The sequence below is a fragment of the Aspergillus pseudotamarii genome, assembly GCF_009193445.1.
Source record: "Aspergillus pseudotamarii strain CBS 117625 unplaced genomic scaffold BDV38scaffold_133, whole genome shotgun sequence".
NCBI classification, from domain to species: Eukaryota; Fungi; Ascomycota; class Eurotiomycetes; order Eurotiales; family Aspergillaceae; genus Aspergillus; species Aspergillus pseudotamarii.
In genome coordinates, this window is record NW_022475147.1 from 27,332 (window position 1) to 45,603 (window position 18,272).

Consider the following 18,272-nt stretch of genomic DNA (forward strand, 5'->3'; position numbering starts at 1 on the left):
TTTTTTTTTTTCTTCCCTTTTTGGATTAGCCGCTCTGAAACATAAACCTTCTCTACAGTTGGCGGTGGATATAAGTCATCCTATCGGAGGCCGTTTTCTCACCTCCGCAATCATCGCCGACTGCAGTCGCAAAGCAATCCCAGCCGGGGTGTGTGCCAACCGAAGTTCTATTCTTTTCATTAAATCAGTCTCCTGGTACCAATTTAAAGTGAGGTTTAGTTTTGGACCTTTTTTATATCTTGTCTCTTTTTGCCTTCGCCAAACTAAGGAAACAGAAGGATTGAGATGTCTTTTATCAGAGTCGCCAGATATTGCGCGCCTGTTTTGGAATCACCTCTTGAAATCCTTCTTACTCTTTGAATGCTATAACGGCCGACTGCCCCACCATTACTACCATCATGGCCTCTGTTGGCCAGTCATCCGAGCTTCAAAGCGTGGTTGCTTTGGTGAAAACAATGACGAACGCGCAGCTCAAGGAGATACTGAGAAGTGAGGGGCTCGCTGTTTCTGGAGTGAAAGCTTCGCTTCAGCTCCGAATCATTGACTGTCTGTTGCCCTCATATTTTCCCGGTTTTGTTTTCCAGACAGCGAGGCTTCCCATAGTATTCGCTTGAAGCACACAGAAGGTTAATCAGATGCATAGAAAGCTAACTGTTCTTGGATCTGCTAGTCATTGAGAGGCTCAATCAAGGAGGACAAATTGAGCGGTACGATAACCTAAAGAGAGCCGTGTACGCCACAGCACATCGATCAATGCCGCAGCCTTCAACGCCACAGTCATTACCTAGTCACCAATATCAGTCTCCTTCAGCTAATCAACCCTTGTCTACACAACACCGGTCATCGCCATTGAGCACGCCAATGACGTCGCATGGGCTCACTTCTGGTATTCTCCCGATGCCGATTTTCATGTCTTTACATTCCGGGGCCAGTTCTCATTTGCTTCTAGGCCGGTTAAATTTCAAAGAAAGTCCTTTCTACACTATATTCCAACAGCTTACACCTGTTGTGGAATGCAAAGGTGAGTTATCGGGTGTTACTCCTCAGTTTGCCATGTCCGTTCCTATCTAATATCGCAAAGTACGCGAACAGACTAGGGACAGTGTAGAACTTAGAGTGGTTCTCAACCAAGATGTAGCTTTTAGGTTACAGGCCGATCCGAACCTTAGGGTAATGGTTTACTGTGCTGCAGATACTGGGCTTAATCAGTATACGAAATCGGACATTGCTTTCCCTCACCAAGTTGAGCTGAAAGCAAATCTCGACGAGGTGAAGGCTAACTTGCGAGGACTAAAAAACAAACCAGGTACGACGAGACCGGCTGATGTGACTGACTATATTCGCAAGAAACCTGGATATCCGAACCATATTGTTATGACCTATGCCCTCACTACAAAGGCAAGCGTTAAACCCGTGTTGATTTATTTATCCCGTGTTCTTTTCCTCCCCATCTAACACTCAACTTTGATATCAGGCATCCAGTGCTGACCTGCTATTAGAGATTCTTTGTGCTTGTCAGTCTCGTTCAGCGACATCCAGTTGAGGAACTAGTAGCTGAGTTGAAGATGAGGAAGACAATCTCGAAGGACCAAGTACTACGAGAAAGTATGTTCGCCCCTCTTGGGTATCTGTTAGAGGACCAATTTTAAAAGGCGAGCAGTGAAAAGCAGAGCGGATGACACGGACATCGTTGCAACATCTAGCGTCATGTCATTGAAGTGTCCTTTATCTACACTTCGAATCGCGGTCCCCTGCCGTTCAGTAATATGCACTCATAATCAATGCTTTGATGCATACTCTTTCCTACAATTGCAAGAACAGGCCCCAACGTGGTCGTGCCCCGTGTGTTCTAAAGCGACCAGCTTTGAGTCATTACAAATCGACCAGTAAGTTCAAACGTGGAGCGGTTGTGGTTGCGGTCCTGGTTCTGGTTCTGGTACTGACAACACAGGTATGTTGATGATATACTTCGCTCAACATCGCCAGATGTTGAACAGGTTGTTATGGAGCCAGACGGCAGATGGTCAAATCCGAAAGTCGACGACGCTTCAGAAGCTGGTGGAGTAACTCCTGAGTCAGACGATGACGATTTAATAGAGATAAAGGAACTTGGAAACACGCCCGTTAAACAGGAATCTCTTCCAGCCGCGAGTTTATCTCTACAAAGAACCCCAGCTCAATCACGGGAGCCTTCATCGACATCATCTGTAGCTCGTTTGTCAACAAGCAAGCGTCCTGCAGCCCAGGTGATTGACCTTACGGGGAGTGATGACGATAATGACGATGGTTCTCCTGTAAGACCGCCCAAACGGCCAGCTTTAAACTTGCTAAATCGACCTATACCCCGGCAAGAATTTCAGAGTTCATACAACATTGCTTTAGCAAACGGCAAGGCTGCTCCTCGTGCTGGTCAGACTACTAGTTCTGAATCTCCAACCCAAACAAGTGGCTATAATGCTTAATCTCACTTTATCAATTTTAGCATCTAACGGTGTCGCGGCGCATTCGGTTTCTGGTGTTTGATAACATTGCATAAGTTCAATTGGAGAATGAATTCGTTCACTTCCTTTTCGAATATGGGATATATCGGACTCTACCTTTTATCGTTTGTTCTTTCTGGCCCCAATGTAGCAAATCCTCGTCTAGCATAGGGTCTTCTCGGGAAGCATAAGTTTCGAACTATAGTTGCAAGAGGGAACAAAAGGAAACACTGATTTTTGTTTCATTAATCGTGGTCTATGCATTAGGACAAATTCATGCGCATTAGATAAATGGGTTAATTAGTTACCTTGAGCGTTTGGACAATTACTCAATAAAACTAAATTCAATTGAGGCTGGAAGCGGAACCGCTTGATGCCGACACTCTTTACTATTTAGTCAACGGAGATCAGCCACCGCATGAGGTAACAACTAACCATCCCTTCCGTCACCCATTCTCCGTCACGCAGTGGTGGAATTAAGTCAGAATTCTCCTATGATCTTATGGAGGGGTATGGGATACGACGGCTAATTCCTAAAGATAACCGCTGTTACTGCGCTCCAACCAGCTGCGGACCCATCTCGGGGGCCATCTTCATTTCACAAGGGTCAACAACGAACAAAGTTCAACCGTGATGTCGTTCGATACTCCAGCTTCGGCTGAGCCACAAGCACGGGCTTTAAGCGCTTCATGTCTTGATTTTCTCCTAATCGAGCTAGTACCTATGGCAGAACGCCTGGCGAAGGAACTTTCAACTGACGATACAATTCCCGATGATGATGAGATTAGGGAAACGACATTTTTCCGCCTCGAATCTCTTGGATACAGAGTTGGACAAGGCCTCGCAGAAAGGTAAGCTGCGGTGCCGGGGGCAAGAATACCAGCCCATTCAGTTATATCTAGATCCAGGCTAACTAGGTGCCCTTGCGCTTATGCTCTCTGTAGATTCTCTCGAGACCGCCCTAGATTCTCGGATAATCTCGATGTTATTAAGTTTTTGTGCAAAGACTTATGGACGATCCTTTTCAAGAAGCAGGTCGATAATTTGAAGACCAATCATCGGGTATGCACATCCACGCCGCCATACGGACACGAGTTTATTGTCGCACGCCAAACCCTGCCTTGAGGAAGAAGAGGGCTGGCTGACAAACTCTTACAGGGGGTATATGTTCTGACCGATAATTCATTCCGGCCATTCGCAAGGATGAGCATGTCTGTGAGAAGCGAGGCGGTGTCCATGGCTCAGGCGGTATGGGAATATCAGTTGCTTGACCCCTTAATAAGCTAGTAATTGCTGTTATCTAACCAAGCTCTAGTATTTATGGTTCCCGTGTGGTGTCATTCGCGGCGCTTTATCAAACCTGGGGATCAATACTACTGTTCAGGCCGAGACGGGTGAGCTTCCGGGAGCAACATTTCAGATCAAAACAGTCCAACCCAAATCATGAATGGAGTGCGAACAGCTGGCCTGTACGTAATGAAATGTCCATTCTCGCAGCGGAGATAGCCTTGGGACAGTACAGCAAAAGGGCCTGAAAACCGAGCCCAGCATCAGATAGACTGGGTAACCGAATCGGCTAATGCTCTACAATCGGGTCACAGACCACTCTTCCTGCTCTTACAGTACATAGAGATGAGTTCGTGCAGGTATGAGTACAATTCGTTTCCATTCTGCCTGTCTCTGCTATCCTCTTCCACCGGAGCGACACGATTCCACGTTCATCCATTCGTCTTTAAATAATTTTATGCTTCAAAGCCTATCTTGCCCAGGTATCAATGATTAGCGGGGTTCTTTCAGTTTCGCGAATTGCACAGTAAGTCACCGAAAGTGCGAGGTCCTTTCGGTGGAGACAGGAGTGCGATATAGATGGCAAATTACCGACTGGTGAGTGGGAATCCTGCAACTGATGAACGGGGGTGGGCGAGTTTACTTTGGTGGTGGGTTCTTAACGAAGTCGATGCCCTTCTCGATATTACCCTTAAGGCCTTTCGTGCAAGCCTCAAGGAGCTTCTTTTCCTTATCGGTCACGCCCTCAATGACGTTGCTAGCCTTCTCTGCGCCATCGGTCTATTTAATAGCGTTAGCCTACCGTGATATGAAAGGAGATTATGTGAGGAAATGAATCTTACTCCTAGGGTTACAAGAGTAGAGAAGAATTCCACGCCAGTTGCCTTGACAATCTCATCACCGCCGGGAATTCCAGGCAGGTAGACGAAGGTAGGCTCGACAATGCCCTTTTGACCCTTCGAAGCTTTGATAACACTCTCGGCGAACCTATCGCGTGTTAGCCGCGGGTATTTTCACGGTACGTAGCATCCCTACCTGTAACCGGCATAGGCCATAGACAAGGTGGCGGAACCAGCGCCATCCTTAGCTTGGACCACCTCATCTCCACCAAATTGGACACCTTAAGTATAGTTAGTGTTTACAGCCAGATATTCATGAGATTCTCTGGGACAACCCACGGTGGATCAGTGCGTCATACTTCTCCTCCGGTATCTGAATTGCGGGAGTAGTCTTGCTGAAGAGGGGGACAATGGTCTCGCCAGAGTGGCCACCCACAACTGGGATTTGAACAGCAGAAGGATCCTTCTGGCCCGAGAACTCTTGGGTGAAGGTCTCTGCACGAACGACGTCCAGAGTGGTGACACCGAAGAGGCGCTTAGGATCAAAGACGCCAGCGGCTTTGAGCACCTCTGCAGCAATAGGAACAGTAGAATTAACGGGGTTTGAGATAACCAGAACAAACGCCTTGGGGCAGAACTCTGCAATCCCCTTGACCAAGTCTCGCACTATGCCGGCGTTGATCTTGAAGAGGTCGTCACGGGTCATACCAGGCTTGCCTATCAGCTATTAGAAAACCGACCACCAGCGAACATACGAGGAGCAATACGAAAGGGTAAGGACTTACGGGGGATACCGGCCGGAATGACAACAATGTTAGCACCAGTAAGGGCTTGTTTCAGCCCATCTTCCTTGGGCAGAAAGCCGGAGATTTTCTAATCGCTCAAGTAAGTATGATACCATTTTTCGCCCCTTCCCTCGGGCAATTCCCATTACGGCAACAACGTACAGCGATAGACGAGATGTGGGAGAGATCAGCAGCAACACCAGGAGTGTTCACAACATCGTAGAGAGCAAGCTCTTCAACCAAGGGACAGGTCTTCAGCAGGAGAGACAATGGCTAGAGGGATAGTCAGCATCAAACAGGGCCACAATGAGACCAGGGTAGTCAGGTATAGGGATATCCATACCTGGCCAATGCCACCAGAAGCTCCAAGTACCACTAGCACTTCAAGTTAGTGCCCATGGAGAGTGTCATCTGCTAAGGATTGCTAGCTCACCAGCTTTGACCATGATGGAAGAGGCTTTTGAATCAAACTATTGAATTGGTCTGTTCCGTTATAAACGAAGAGATGTGTTAGCGGTCTGGGGAGTTTGAAGAACAAGGAAGACAAAGAAACGGAGGGAGCCCGTTAATGTGGGTGGTGGATGGAGGAAGGAACAGTTGAGTTCAAGGCAGGGAAAGAGGGGTAAATAAGCTAAGAGGGGAGGAAAAAGGAAATCGGGGAGAAAGGTGGTGGGGAAGGGGGAGGGAGGGGTACGGAAGTAATCAGGTATAAACCGATCGAGATTGATATCGTACGCCCAGTAGTAATCCTTCCTGGGGGGAATCCCTATATATATAAATGTATCCTCTCTTATATTTCTTAAATACTCAGAGCGTCGCCATGCAGGTATGACTATGACAGTTTCCCAAGATCAATCACATGTGGAGAAAACCAGAGTCCGGAGTAACTAACAATACTAGACCATCATATCCACAGCAATTATTATCATTTGACTAATACAGATTACACCAGTTCACCAAATCTCTAGTACCACTACTGCTCGACAGATTCCGACAATTTCCTTATGGCACACTGGATACTCGGGGGGTTCTGCACAGCACTATGTACACTGTATAGTACATCAAGTACCTACCTCTCAGGTGCATGCGTACCTCGCCATAGAATGCATGTCTCGGTGTCAGATATTTACATTTACATACATACACACATACATACACAAACAAAATACGACCGGAGCTATGGGTTGGTCCATGGAAACAATAGGTAATTCCTAGTCATCCCAGCCACCCATACCAGGCCCCTAACTTCCTCACGGCTCCCCCCGGAAAAGTCGATGGCCCAGACTCCGGCAAATCCTCTATTCCTAGATCCTACTACCATGCCCGAGGACATCGCCCGGTTATGTACCATTTGGCCGTTGAGACCTCGGGAAAAGGCGGGTGATCTGGATATATCTACGGTTAATGTAAGGCAGCCGTGTGCTTATCCTCCCAAAAACTTTCGTTTCCCGTCGGCCCGAACATCGGCTGTAGAGTTCTGAAGCACGTGCTAAAACTTGTGAGCACAACACCAGCTGGAGAATGAGATTACAATGTAGAGTGTGATCGTTCCCCCGTCAATCCGACTAGACAAGTCAAGGGTGGATATCCGGGGGAAGGGGTATTCATATTTCGTGATTCCTTTGTTTTTGTCTTTTTGGTTCTTCAAATCTCTTTTTGAATGGCCTGGTGCACATTTGCCCCCGTAGCAGTATTGCTAAATTACATGGACGCTTCCGCCCTTGACCAGCATGGCGCCACTATGCTCGATGCGCCCAACCCTTGCGACTACTCGTTTTCGAGTCCTATCATTTATGCTGACTCCTGCTCAACGGCCTTCCGGGCCTGGGCACCTCTGGGCTTCTGGGGAGGAGTATCCTTCTTAGGCTTCTGAGAACGACGAATGGCGCTCACACGAGCAACAGCGTCCTCACGGAGGTCAGCACGGTAGCCGTTCTTTGCGGTCTTGTCTGCAACACCTTTGTAGATCCTAGCAAGTGGCAACCATCCAGTTAGCAAAGGCACAATGTGATGTTTGATTATCCAGCCCATGGAGAGTGAGGCGATCGGTTCTGCTTACTTGCGAGTGGAAGCCTTGGGGCCAAAGGTCACGCGAACGGCGTTCTTTCCGGGCTGCTGGGAATTGCCGGACTTCTTGGTAATAACAACAACGCCACCGTTTTCAGTGGGCTGCACACCAATAGCCTGTTATCGTGGGTTAAAAACAAAGTCTAGGTATACAATTGAAGTCATCGGTGGCCACGGGGCGAGAATACCTTGGTGTTGGCGTATCCGGCGTACTAAAATCAAATGGTACCACTGGTTAGTCATTGCCACTCTGAGCTGGGAGAATAAGAAACTTGAAAACAGCCTTGTATGCAGATCATAGGCCTTGGGGCTCTCGTACCTTGAAAGAGTGCTTGTTCTGCAGGTTCAAAGGATCACGGGAGAACTGAGAGCCACCACCGCTGTTACGCTTGACCAGAAAAGCATTCTGGTTGCCTGTTCAAGACCATAGGGATTAGTTGGATTTCCAAGGTATCGGAGTAATTGACGTAAATGGATGGAGAGTAGGTATGAATGCTGAGTATGGCGTAGAAAAGGTAAACGTACGGGTGAGCTGCCAAACCAGGTCGCTGGAAACGTTCTGTCTTTGGGCGGCCATTGTGAATTATCTCTTTCGGGCTGGTGGATTGAGGACGGATCGAAATCAATCAACGCAAAGGCTGGTATACTGAACGTGAATTGTGTGTGCCAGCGCCAAGAATGGGAGTCCGCGATCTCGCTAAGCGGACCTCTTTAGGATTAGCGCCTGAAAACAGGGTTGCTGCCTCAGATCGAAGGCAGCAGAAAAGTGTTCAGCCACTTGCCTCTTCCGCAGTTCCCCGTGACTACGTACTACTACACTAGTAGATCTCCCAGGCTACCGGGTTGTCGTGGTACTATCTTAAAGCATCATATGCTGTTGACGGTGGCAGCTGCCTGCCAGCCGAGAATCCCTCATTCATGAATCTAGAAAGGAGTTTTGGCCTCTTGAGATTCTCAACAGTTTGCCATTCACATCCGGTATTCAGGAAGCCGTTAACGTCATCCCCCCCTGTCTTTCGTTTGAACAGCCTCGCACCCATCCAACTGACCTAGTTGCCATGGCATACTATCTTCTATACTTTTTGGCAATCTCTGTTGTGGTTTGTGGCACAGGTACATTGCACTCCAGCAAATCCAAAAGGTAGTTACGAGTCTGGATATCATGTTGACGAGTTTAAAGTACTCTACCTTACCCGGACTCGATGGTTGTCTTTAGTCCCAGTTCCTGATTACATATACGATCGCCTACCTTCTAGCTTCGCCGATGACCTAGAGGCGGGGCTGACATCAACGCAGTTTGACCTCTCCGCCAACATTGCAGATGGTGACACTAGGGCTGGGTTGGATAACCAAGCTAAACGACAAATCAGGAAGATTATGAACCGCCAAAGGATAGACTTTGATGAAGCTCGCCGGATATATACCGAGCAACGTTTTGCTAAGAATAACATTGGTCCCGACGGCCGGCCCAGGGACCCGAAATTTGTTTCATTCTCATAACATGTCGTTGGCCACGAGACACTTGTTGTACCGTATTACATGAAACCATTGATTCTTTGTCCATTCTTCATTCCTTCACTTTCGAGGGCCATGGCAATATGTCTGCTAGACTTCAGACGAAAATTCATTTCATTTACCCTCTATTCAAGCCATAAATATCTTTAATGCGCAAAGTCAAGTACCTGCTATATATACACAAGGGATCGACGATCGTGATTGCGCTCTCGCCCAGCACTTTATTTGAAATAGCCTTGCCTCGATTTCCATTGTCTTTGGAACCTGGGTTTCAAGAGATCTGCCCATATGCTTTAAAACCACGGGTTCTATTTCATGCAATGCCTGCACCTAATGAAAGGTGCAACCATGAACACTAGAAGAGAGAACAAAAGGGAAGTTCCATTATACACATGTTGTGTGCTCCACTAAATCTGAGTCCAGGCTGGAGTCAGGGTTATTGATAGGTCGGTATGCCCCCTGGATAAAAATCGGGAGTCTGGTTCTTGCCAGTTCCCAAGGGTATTCGTTTCACACTTAGCTTTTCGAGCCTATTTTTTTGATGAATTGTCACATCATGTCCAAGTAGCTCCCCTGTGAACCTAGTACTCACTGGGTAGGGTTTTGACTTCTAAATAAAGCATTTAAGCCGAATGCCTAGCGCCCTCGACCATAGGCTGGCTGCTGAAATCCTGGAGGTAATGGTGGTGTGGGACCAGCATTCCCAGTAGGAGGGCCAAAGCCGGGAGGAGCAAAGCCTGGAGGTGGTGCTGGCTGTGGAGGAAAAGATGGTTGCTGACCCGCATTGTTGAAGGCTGGAGGTAAGAAAGCCTGTGGTGGACCTCCATAGCCAGCTTGTGAAGGTGGAGGCCGTGCTGGCAAGCCTGGTGGTGGATTTGCCAAAGGTGTCGCAGGTGGAACAGACCTGTGTTGTTGCGGGGGAGGCACATTCGAAAAACCAACATTAGGGGGCGCAACGCCTCGGCCCATCCCTAGGTCTGGAGGACCAGTACTGATCTGCCTAGAGCTATCACCATTGGCCATAGTCGGGGGTACCATAGGGGTCCCTGAACCTGAGAATGGCGCTTGTAAAGGCTGAGTCGGTGGGCGTACATTATGCTTACGGGCTTGCGCAGCTAACATCCGCTCAGCTTGATCACCATGGCGTTCACCCTTGCCATCTTTCTTATAGGCGTATTGTACCGAGACCTGCTTATTCATGAGGTACTGGCCATTCATGTTTGCTATGGCGGCATCCGATGACTCAAAATCGCCGAACGACACAAATCCATAGCCCTTTGATAAGTTATTGTCATCTCGTGCAATCTGCAACCAGATTAGCGCCCATCCCTAAGAAACGGCGGATATTCGACATTACCTTCGGTAAATTGACCAAGTTCCCAAACCGACTAAATGTATCATAAAGAACTTGCTCCGTGACCATAGGGTCAAGGTTCCCAACAAAAAGTTCTGCGCCGATTTCCACCGACTTCTGCTTGTCAGCAGACGCTTTATTCACGCGTATCGGCTTCCCATATAAACGAATGCCGTTCATTATTCGGGATGCGTATTCTGCATCCTCCTCGCTGATGAATTCAACAAACCCGTAACCTTGGTGGGACTGTGTGACTCGATCTTTCGGCAGGTGGACGTTAACGATGCGCCCTGCCTGCAGCATCAACTCCCATACCAGGCTATCTGTGACCCTTTCGTCAAGGTTGCCAATGTAGACGGTGGCTTCTTTATCCTGCTCCCTATAGCAGCTGTTAGAATCTCTGAAACTCTCACAACTCCTAAAATGGGGAAAGTCACTCACCAATGCCTTGCACCGGACATCGCGTCGCTTACGTAGCGGTGATCGGTTAGTACTCGACTTAGCAAAAAGTAGCTAGAAGATAGTATGTAAAATTGTTGACAGTATGGTACATGGATTATCAGACAGTGATTATGGTAAAATGAGAAGGGTCGAATCAATCTTTAACAAAGGCGGGAGTAGGATGAATACAATAATCTCGGAGTTTGGTTTATCGGCGGCAGCTGGTTTTAGCCCCCGAAAAGTTTGAGCTTTCGCCATGTTTCTTCCTTCTCCGCTAACTATTCTCCGCTTTCACTTAACTGACAGCCATTCCTCTTGCTTTGGGAATTCTACCCTCAAACAAACTACCAAGAATTGACTCTTTTGAGATTTATTATCCACCACCATCTTTCCCAGTGAAGCTCTTTGGATACCGACACATTCTCGTGCCTATCGCAATGGTTCAGTTTTCGGAAGAGACTAAGGTTAGACATACAGTCCTCAACAGAAGCATGCGTAACGACCGCTCATAATCTTTCTTCTCTTTAGGAGCGCATCTCCAAGGTTATTGATGTTTCAAGGGTCGCTATTCACTAGTGAGTCATTCGACACTACAAACTCCGTGAGATGCGATAAACCCTAACTAGGCGTGCAGCGGATATCTACCCTTGATTGTTTATCTCGGTATGGGAACTTTACTTGACTGCGACGTGGACGTTCTGAGAACTATCTGTACTGATTAAGCTGATAGGTTATACGTATAGCGAGCCTAAACCATCTTTGTTCAAGTATTTCTAACGAACTCCTTCCCTAGCCTACCGATATCAGAACTGGAGCTGATGTTATGGCCAGGTTATTTTCACCGCTTGCATAAAGTGAATGAGCTCCAAAGGATCTGTCAATACAAATAACAATTTGTTAGGACCGAGAGATTCAGCTCATGGCTGAGTGGCTGATGGGAACTCTGTCTTGTTCAGTTTGCTGTGACGAAGACTGGGGGCTTTTACATTGACACCATGTATTTTTAAGGTCATTTTTTATTTTATATTAGGGTACTTTCTGGATGATAAACATATACGAGCTGTGCTTCGATCTGTAGAAGTTGATTGTGAAAAGGTGAATAAGCAAGAGCGGAATACTAAGGGAAAAAAAATAAAGACTCCTTGGATAACCGACAGGCCCTGAACCTTCCGACCATTCCTTAATCGAATTAATTGACTGGATAGATGTCCAACTTAAAATCGCAGCCAATTCGCCGTTGGTGTGAGAAAGGGCCTTGTTACCTATAACTTCAAACACCTTCCTGATTTAGGCGCGACAGGCAACTTCCGCCGCCGAACCGTAATCGATACGCGGACCGAAGGAGACGAAAAAGTCGATGACAGAACCAACCCTCCATCACTCTACTAAGCTATACGAACGCAACCCGGGGAGGAGTAATAAAAATTTCATGAACGGGCAGGATGGCTTGTCGTCATCCTTTGTGGAGAGCGTAGCGGGATTTACGGCTGGAATTGTTTCTACGTTGTGTCTCCATCCGTTGGATTTGATCAAAACTCGACTGCAAGGTGAGCCAATCCTTGTGGTTTACGCATGCAACTCTCTATCCCTACTTCTGCCCTTCATTTGATCGTGTTGACACTCGCTTGGGACGGATGAGTGTGTGCGATGGTGGCTAAATCTTCTCTTCCCTGAATGACTTAGTTGACCGATCCTCGTCCTCTCGAGTGGGTGGTTCGCTTCGCGTCATCCGCGGTATATACCAGAATGAAGGCGGCGTCACAGCTTTCTACCGTGGACTGACGCCCAATATCATTGGCAACTCGACCAGCTGGGCCCTTTATTTCTTGTGCTATGGTAATATCAAGACTGCGACGCGTACTTGGCGCAGCACTCGCGAGGAAGAACTTACCTCCTCCGATTATTTTCTTGCCTCGGGGGCCGCTGGTATGCTAGAACCCTTAACTCTGGCTCGCAAATCTGGATGTGGTAGGGGCTGACTCAAATCGGCTCTTTACATCAGGCGTGCTGACATCTATATTGACAAATCCTATCTGGGTCATTAAGACTCGTATGTTATCGACTAGTTCTAGGACGCCCGGAGCGTATGCGTCTTTCACCACTGGTGCCTCACAGATATATCATTCAGAGGGAATTCCAGGCTTCTATCGCGGTCTCCTTCCAGCGCTTTTCGGGGTAAGCCATGGTGCGCTTCAATTCATGGCTTACGAAAAGTTGAAACTGCACCGGATCAAGATGTCATCTGCGACGTTGCCTAACGACGACTATGCGGGATCGGCACAAGTTCGGTTGCGAGGACTCGGTAACCTAGATCTCTTCATCATCTCTAGTCTTTCGAAGATATTCGCCGGGTTTGCCACATATCCATACCAAGTGTTGCGGTCTCGGTTGCAAACTTATGATGCTCATCTTATGTACCGGGGGGTCCAGGATGCGGCTTTGCAGATCTGGGCCAGAGAGGGGGTGGCCGGTTTCTACAAGGGTCTGGGGCCAAATATATTGCGGGTACTACCAAGTACATGGGTGACCTTCCTGGTGTATGAGAACACCCGGGCATATTTACCCGAATTGATTTCACGCGCATAATGCGCTTCCGTCTTTGAGAAAAACCGTTCTCACTGCCATGAATATGAGAACTGGCGTTTTCATATTGACCAAGGTCTGCACATGCGAATTCAGGCCAGGAGGTATGTCAGCTGCACTATTGGCCTGCACTTGGAAGGTCGAGGCATGCCAAGCACTCGCAATTCTGATACTGCTCCCCGTGGCGACGCGTGAGGTATTCACCTACCAACAATGCAGATATAAAAGAACTTACATTTTTGTACCAAGAATTACTCGACACTAATAGGATTGCACAGAATACTTTTTGTGTAAGCTGACGGACAACGCTACCCCGACGGCGGAGAGATTCTCATAAACATCCAACATAAACAAACCTGGTATCATAGAATATTTCAAATACATTGAAACACACAGCCAAGGAAGAACAAGTAGAAATAGGGTCAAACAGGAAAACCAGTGCAGCTCAGTGATTTTGTCTATCAACATAATAGGCATCCGCATCCTCCTCGTCACTACTCGAACCCCCGGTGTAGACCGATGATTCCTCATAACTGGTCCGTTGCAGCTTGTCGTCATTGTTGCCTAGGGCCTGGTGTCGTTTCCCAGGTCCTGAATTAGACGTAGGGGAGATCCTACGATCCTTTCCACGACCCTTTATTCCCTTGTTGCTATTTTTGTAAAGAGCGGCAAAGTATTCCCACAGCTTTCTATCTTGCGGGCTCATGGGCTCCCCTATGGCTACTTTGGAGAATTTCAGTGTTAAATCCCGCAATGTTGTTGCGTGAAATTTATTCTGGTGAGACTGTCCAACTAGTTAGATACAGCATAAGTAATTTATGCGAGTACTAGAATGCATGAATCATCGCACCTTGAGATTGCCCAGCTGAGTAAATTGTTTCCCGCAGTCGTCTAACAGACAGGTGAATGGCTTGGCATGCTGGTGTGTGATTTTATGGGCACGGACATTGCCGCGTTGGGCAAACCTCTTCTGACATATGTCGCAAGAGAAAGGTTTCTCTCCAGTATGACGTCGCTGATGAGTCTATTTGTAAGAGTTCTGGTTAAAATCTATCTTCTCTCGCCAGCCTAACAGGACAGACTGTTGCTCAGGTGAGCTCACCTTCAGATTGCCTAGCTGTGAAAAACGTTGTCCACAAGAGGGTTCCTTGCAGATCTGTCAGTGAACATGGTCAGCCACTAGCTCTGCTATAATCACCGGCAGGTTGCTATCTTCTTCCTACTCACAAAAGGCTTGTCTCCGGTGTGGGCCCTTGTATGGATATCCAAATGAGTCTTCTGGGCAAAGCTTTTTCCACAGTGTGGAAGGGTACAGACATATTTGCGCTTCTTCCCTGACCGAGACTTCGCTTCTTCAGCCATCATAGTGCATCGGGTATTGCCAGATGAGTGATGAGAAAAGGTCTGGGGATAACCATGGCCTCCCCTGTGTGTTAGTTGCTGTAAAGGCGGCAATGACGGTATATTTGGCGGCTGGACACTGGTTCTGGACTGGATTGCTTTCATCAGTATATCAACCTCGGTGGTGAACTCGATCTCGCTGATGCTAGGGTTCTTGCTTTGGGTGACTGCTCCGTGGGTCGACGAGCGGGCCATGAGAGTCTGTTGTGTGTTTGAGCCGGGATCAGTTTTGACCAACGGATCTCTAGATACGCGATTGACCGCATTTTTGGCAGGACGGATATCAGGAATTGACTGGGCAGGTGGTGGCTCGGACGATAACCGTACGGGCTGGGAGTTGATCGATTCATGGCTGGCCACGAAGAACTGAGGATAGCTGGGTTGATGGTGGTGATGGTGGTGATGATGATTCAGTGCATGGCCAAATCCATAAGCGGTCGAGGGTGAGTGGTGGAATGGCAGTGGAAATGACGCTGCTGGGTTTGCATAGAAGGGAAAGTTATGACCAAGATTGGAGGTCATCATCCGACGCGGCGCAACAGCGCCGATTGCATGACCGGGGAATTCATAGGACACAGGCTCGGCTGTTTCCATCTCGGGCGAGATTAGGAACAAAAAGCAATGCCCAGGTTACCGTACCCTAGGACCACTTCGTCCTTGCTGTCTACTCGTCAGTCCTCACTTTCATATGTGACCACAAAACAGGAAGCCTTACTGATGAGCTTCCTTCAAAGACAAACTAGTGATCAAAGGTCAACAGCAGATTTCGGAAGTTTCTGCATTGACATTCATCGATGCTAAAGAAAAGAAGCAAATAGAGCGGGAACAAGCAAATAAAGTATAAGGTGTGAAGGTGATCTTCCGATGGTAAAAAGCAAATATCAAAGGGTCGATCGGATAGAGAATCTCAAATTCTCTGCAGTTCAGAAGGCTCAGATCACTGCATATGAAATGATAATTATCGAGCAAAGAACAAGAAAGAAAAAAGAAAAAGAAAGGGAAGGGAAGGGAAGGGATAAATCAAATAAGAGAATAGGGAATAGGTTAAAATATAATGAGAAGGAGAGTTGCTGAGTGTAATGACATTCGACAGGATATTGCTCGCAATGATTAGTGGTGAGTATGGAAGCAGGCTGTGGCCTTCTCTCTTTCTCTCTTCTTTTCTTCGTCTTCGTCTTTGCCTTCTTCTTTTCACTTTTAGTATGTGTATGTTTGTTGTTTTTGTTGTTTTTTGTATGATATACTAACCCTTTGGATCTTTTGTACTCAAATCCACATTGACATACGTGACATTCTGTCTGATAGTGGTGATCTAGAACTAGATATACATATACCTTTATTATAATATTCTAATTAAGTTAATCTTTAATCTTTGTTTTGTTTTTCCCTTATTCCATTCTATTTTAATTTTTTTTTCTAGCTCTATTTCTTTTTTATTTATTTAAATTTTTATTAATAATTTTTTTTTTTTTTTTTACCTTTTCCCACCCACCTCCTGCCCAGAGGTCCCAGAGCAGTGGAAGCAGCGGGGGTGGACAACGACAGGGATCCAGCCTGTTAGCTGAGAGTTAGCTGAAGGCTTCATCTGGATCACAGAGACCAGCATCCGGAAAAGGCTAAGTGTTCCAACAGTACTCTGTACTGTACGGGGCACTTACATACATATCGTACTGATAATGTATCCTTGTCAGCCCATACAGTGCATACCTAGCAACAGGGCACTAGTAGGCATGGGGTACCGTGCCTATACCAGCAGTGTGTACTCCGTACTGCACTTTCCTCCGTTTAGACAGATACGAGAGGAAGATAAGGAATCATCCACCTTGCAAGATACTCGAAGGCTACCTAATTATCAAAGATGGATGACTTGATCCACTGCCAGACCTTGACTCTTCCCTTTCCCTTTCCCTCTCCCTGCCCACCCCACCAGCCTCTATTGGGGTGGGTATGAGGTAATGGCATCGTCCCTTCAATGGTTTCTTACACCTACAGATGAGATGGCATTGAATGACATGGAAAAATGACGAGCTGGACTTCGCCCAGACATTGAATCATACTAGATCCATGCCTAGTGAGATCCACCGTCTAAGTCCAACTAGTTCTATGGTCTAGTCCCGACTTCCATCATCCTTGGGGGGCAAGGAATGAACTCTCCGGGCCCCTGATCATCTTTTCTTTTACCTTTTCTGCCCATCTCGGCGGGGCGATGGATGGGGATGACTTTGATTGACTGCTGCAGGGGAGGGAGAAAAAGTAGGAAGTACTAGTAGTGAGTACCCAGTACTAGGCGTGGCGGGACGGACAATCGTGGAGAACTGGTGGTTTTGACCCAATCGCGGGATGGCGTGTGACAGCCCCGATCGAGCTAATAATCACGCACCCACATTGACAGTACATAGTCACACATACGTACTTGACTTGGTATAGATATACTAATGTATCTTTATAGGCTTTGAGCCCATACCTCTACCCAGTTTACCTTAGTACACAGTAAGCCTCTTAACAGCTCAATTAACCTAGATCAGTCCCACAACGATTAGAATCGCCTTGGTCGATATTTGTTTGGAGGTTAAAGAGTTCATTGTTTATATCTCCATGTAGCAGAGTTCATAGAAGCATCGCCTGCTCATACTCCAACCCTCTCTCTTGTCTTTGACCTCCTCTCGATTTCTTATTTCCGTTCCACGTTGAATTGGTGGCAGCGGTGATCATCGTGGTCATACTGTAAAAAGAAAAAGAGGTATATATAAATGAAAATAGGAACATCATCTTAATTTCAAGCATAAAAGGAAAACAAAAAAAAAAGAAAGAAAAGAAAAGAAAAGTCATAAATAAAATAAAATAAAGATTGAAACAGAATTAATTAAACAAATAGAGCAGTTGACAGCTATGTCACACAGAACTTTTACCTTGTCAAGAACCATTACAAGGCAACTGTATAGTGTGAACTGTACTTGCTCCATCCTATGGATTAAAGAGAAAAAAAGAAAGTTCTTCATGAGGTGAACCCTTATTTTCTCTCATTATTTTACTTCCTTTCTTCCTCCCTTTACCATCCCCTCTTCTTTCTTTTGAGCTCTCTACCTATGTCTTTATCCAGTTGCTGTTTGAGATGGTGAGAGGAGTATCAATACAACAGCCTTGTACGTTACGCAATATCCGCTGCGTAATCATATATCATCTGACCCAGCGGCCCTGGAGGGTGCACTGACCAGTCAGACAAATTAGACCAAGGCGAGGGATGGGTTTCAGCTTACCTGGAGAAAAAGACTGGCTACTAAGTGGCCGCTTGGTTGTACCCTTTAGTCTGGTACTTAGACTACTGTAAATATCGGCATCTCCACTCTGGGAATCTTTCTCATTTCTCAAGAACTATGTCATGGTTAACATAATCTGAGGTACAACCTGTATTATGGGATCTAAGTGAACGCACCCCCTCCCCCACTAGATAATAATTATATGAAAAGAAAAGAAAAGAAAAGAAAAGAAAAGAAAAGAAAGAAAGAAAGAAAGAAAGAAA

General features: G+C 46.7%; 9 protein-coding genes across 9 annotated transcripts; 4 read left to right on the forward strand and 5 right to left on the reverse strand.

Annotated features, from left to right (window-relative positions):
• Positions 1–21: 21 nt before the first annotated feature.
• On the forward strand, positions 22–2,885 carry BDV38DRAFT_265724 (Siz/PIAS RING finger protein). Its single transcript, XM_032056385.1, has 6 exons — positions 22–546; positions 671–1,021; positions 1,082–1,398; positions 1,500–1,605; positions 1,661–1,886; positions 1,952–2,885. The coding sequence occupies exons 1-6, from the start codon at positions 399–401 to the stop codon at positions 2,460–2,462; spliced, it is 1,659 nt and encodes a 552-aa protein (XP_031907032.1). The 5' UTR covers positions 22–398; the 3' UTR covers positions 2,463–2,885.
• Positions 2,869–4,137, forward strand: BDV38DRAFT_37811 (trafficking protein particle complex subunit). Its single transcript, XM_032063255.1, has 4 exons — positions 2,869–3,331; positions 3,425–3,542; positions 3,639–3,728; positions 3,796–4,137. Exons 1-4 carry the CDS (start codon positions 3,114–3,116, stop codon positions 3,925–3,927), a joined length of 558 nt encoding a protein of 185 aa, XP_031907033.1. The 5' UTR covers positions 2,869–3,113; the 3' UTR covers positions 3,928–4,137.
• On the reverse strand, positions 3,795–6,122 carry BDV38DRAFT_265758 (malate dehydrogenase). The gene is made up of 9 exons (XM_032056386.1): positions 5,825–6,122; positions 5,735–5,766; positions 5,554–5,664; positions 5,392–5,479; positions 4,946–5,323; positions 4,803–4,887; positions 4,610–4,754; positions 4,411–4,547; positions 3,795–4,236 (listed from the first exon to the last, which is right to left on the reverse strand). Exons 1-9 carry the CDS (start codon positions 5,835–5,837, stop codon positions 4,230–4,232), a joined length of 996 nt encoding a protein of 331 aa, XP_031907034.1. The 5' UTR covers positions 5,838–6,122; the 3' UTR covers positions 3,795–4,229.
• A 905-nt stretch (positions 6,123–7,027) lies between these two features.
• BDV38DRAFT_37800 (60S ribosomal protein L28) lies at positions 7,028–8,088 on the reverse strand. Its single transcript, XM_032063254.1, has 5 exons — positions 7,984–8,088; positions 7,778–7,872; positions 7,647–7,670; positions 7,451–7,575; positions 7,028–7,360 (listed from the first exon to the last, which is right to left on the reverse strand). Exons 1-5 carry the CDS (start codon positions 8,033–8,035, stop codon positions 7,183–7,185), a joined length of 474 nt encoding a protein of 157 aa, XP_031907035.1. The 5' UTR covers positions 8,036–8,088; the 3' UTR covers positions 7,028–7,182.
• BDV38DRAFT_37948 (DUF2015 domain-containing protein) lies at positions 7,928–9,040 on the forward strand. The gene is made up of 2 exons (XM_032063256.1): positions 7,928–8,571; positions 8,639–9,040. The coding sequence occupies exons 1-2, from the start codon at positions 8,517–8,519 to the stop codon at positions 8,956–8,958; spliced, it is 375 nt and encodes a 124-aa protein (XP_031907036.1). The 5' UTR covers positions 7,928–8,516; the 3' UTR covers positions 8,959–9,040.
• A 399-nt stretch (positions 9,041–9,439) lies between these two features.
• BDV38DRAFT_38084 (U2 snRNP complex subunit HSH49) lies at positions 9,440–11,286 on the reverse strand. The gene is made up of 4 exons (XM_032063258.1): positions 10,769–11,286; positions 10,331–10,706; positions 9,566–10,278; positions 9,440–9,503 (listed from the first exon to the last, which is right to left on the reverse strand). Exons 1-3 carry the CDS (start codon positions 10,786–10,788, stop codon positions 9,610–9,612), a joined length of 1,065 nt encoding a protein of 354 aa, XP_031907037.1. The 5' UTR covers positions 10,789–11,286; the 3' UTR covers positions 9,440–9,503; positions 9,566–9,609.
• A 911-nt stretch (positions 11,287–12,197) lies between these two features.
• Positions 12,198–13,354, forward strand: BDV38DRAFT_276355 (putative mitochondrial folate carrier protein Flx1; the record flags this gene model as incomplete). Its single annotated transcript, XM_032058202.1, has 3 exons — positions 12,198–12,315; positions 12,452–12,694; positions 12,771–13,354. The coding sequence occupies 3 exons, from the start codon at positions 12,198–12,200 to the stop codon at positions 13,352–13,354; spliced, it is 945 nt and encodes a 314-aa protein (XP_031907038.1).
• A 221-nt stretch (positions 13,355–13,575) lies between these two features.
• BDV38DRAFT_38237 (uncharacterized protein) lies at positions 13,576–15,427 on the reverse strand. The gene is made up of 4 exons (XM_032063259.1): positions 14,579–15,427; positions 14,454–14,507; positions 14,202–14,375; positions 13,576–14,135 (listed from the first exon to the last, which is right to left on the reverse strand). The coding sequence occupies exons 1-4, from the start codon at positions 15,344–15,346 to the stop codon at positions 13,797–13,799; spliced, it is 1,335 nt and encodes a 444-aa protein (XP_031907039.1). The 5' UTR covers positions 15,347–15,427; the 3' UTR covers positions 13,576–13,796.
• A 1,715-nt stretch (positions 15,428–17,142) lies between these two features.
• Positions 17,143–17,546, reverse strand: BDV38DRAFT_265793 (uncharacterized protein). Its single transcript, XM_032056387.1, has one exon. The coding sequence runs from the start codon at positions 17,534–17,536 to the stop codon at positions 17,360–17,362; it is 177 nt and encodes a 58-aa protein (XP_031907040.1). The 5' UTR covers positions 17,537–17,546; the 3' UTR covers positions 17,143–17,359.
• Between the last annotated feature and the right edge of the window lie 726 nt (positions 17,547–18,272).

Bases quoted from the DNA above. Each gene is read 5' to 3' on its own strand.
- BDV38DRAFT_38084 (XM_032063258.1), bottom strand. From the start codon at position 10,788: ATGTCCGGTGCAAGGCATTG. The intron at 10,707-10,768 runs GTGAGTGACTTT...CAGCTGCTATAG, and splicing joins ATGTCCGGTGCAAGGCATTG to GGAGCAGGATAAAGAAGCCA. The intron at 10,279-10,330 runs GTAATGTCGAAT...ATCTGGTTGCAG, and splicing joins ACTTGGTCAATTTACCGAAG to ATTGCACGAGATGACAATAA.
- BDV38DRAFT_265758 (XM_032056386.1), bottom strand. The intron at 4,755-4,802 runs GTAGGGATGCTA...AACACGCGATAG, and splicing joins ATGGCCTATGCCGGTTACAG to GTTCGCCGAGAGTGTTATCA. The intron at 4,548-4,609 runs GTAAGATTCATT...GCTATTAAATAG, and splicing joins CTACTCTTGTAACCCTAGGA to ACCGATGGCGCAGAGAAGGC.
- BDV38DRAFT_265793 (XM_032056387.1), bottom strand. From the start codon at position 17,536: ATGCTTGAAATTAAGATGATGTTCCTATTTTCATTTATATATACCTCT.
- BDV38DRAFT_265724 (XM_032056385.1), top strand. From the start codon at position 399: ATGGCCTCTGTTGGCCAGTCATCCGAGCTTCAAAGCGTGGTTGCTTTG. The intron at 1,022-1,081 runs GTGAGTTATCGG...AATATCGCAAAG, and splicing joins ACCTGTTGTGGAATGCAAAG to TACGCGAACAGACTAGGGAC. The intron at 1,887-1,951 runs GTAAGTTCAAAC...CTGACAACACAG, and splicing joins GAGTCATTACAAATCGACCA to GTATGTTGATGATATACTTC.
- BDV38DRAFT_37948 (XM_032063256.1), top strand. From the start codon at position 8,517: ATGGCATACTATCTTCTATACTTTTTGGCAATCTCTGTTGTGGTTTGT. The intron at 8,572-8,638 runs GTACATTGCACT...ACGAGTTTAAAG, and splicing joins TGTTGTGGTTTGTGGCACAG to TACTCTACCTTACCCGGACT.
- BDV38DRAFT_37811 (XM_032063255.1), top strand. From the start codon at position 3,114: ATGTCGTTCGATACTCCAGCTTCGGCTGAGCCACAAGCACGGGCTTTA. The intron at 3,332-3,424 runs GTAAGCTGCGGT...TGCTCTCTGTAG, and splicing joins GGACAAGGCCTCGCAGAAAG to ATTCTCTCGAGACCGCCCTA. The intron at 3,729-3,795 runs GTATGGGAATAT...ACCAAGCTCTAG, and splicing joins CGGTGTCCATGGCTCAGGCG to TATTTATGGTTCCCGTGTGG.
- BDV38DRAFT_37800 (XM_032063254.1), bottom strand. From the start codon at position 8,035: ATGGCCGCCCAAAGACAGAACGTTTCCAGCGACCTGGTTTGGCAGCTC. The intron at 7,873-7,983 runs GTACGTTTACCT...GGTCTTGAACAG, and splicing joins CCTGGTTTGGCAGCTCACCC to GCAACCAGAATGCTTTTCTG. The intron at 7,361-7,450 runs GTAAGCAGAACC...GCCACTTGCTAG, and splicing joins CCCAAGGCTTCCACTCGCAA to GATCTACAAAGGTGTTGCAG.
- BDV38DRAFT_38237 (XM_032063259.1), bottom strand. From the start codon at position 15,346: ATGGAAACAGCCGAGCCTGTGTCCTATGAATTCCCCGGTCATGCAATC. The intron at 14,508-14,578 runs GTGAGTAGGAAG...GTTCACTGACAG, and splicing joins ACACCGGAGACAAGCCTTTT to ATCTGCAAGGAACCCTCTTG. The intron at 14,376-14,453 runs GTGAGCTCACCT...TCTTACAAATAG, and splicing joins CACAGCTAGGCAATCTGAAG to ACTCATCAGCGACGTCATAC.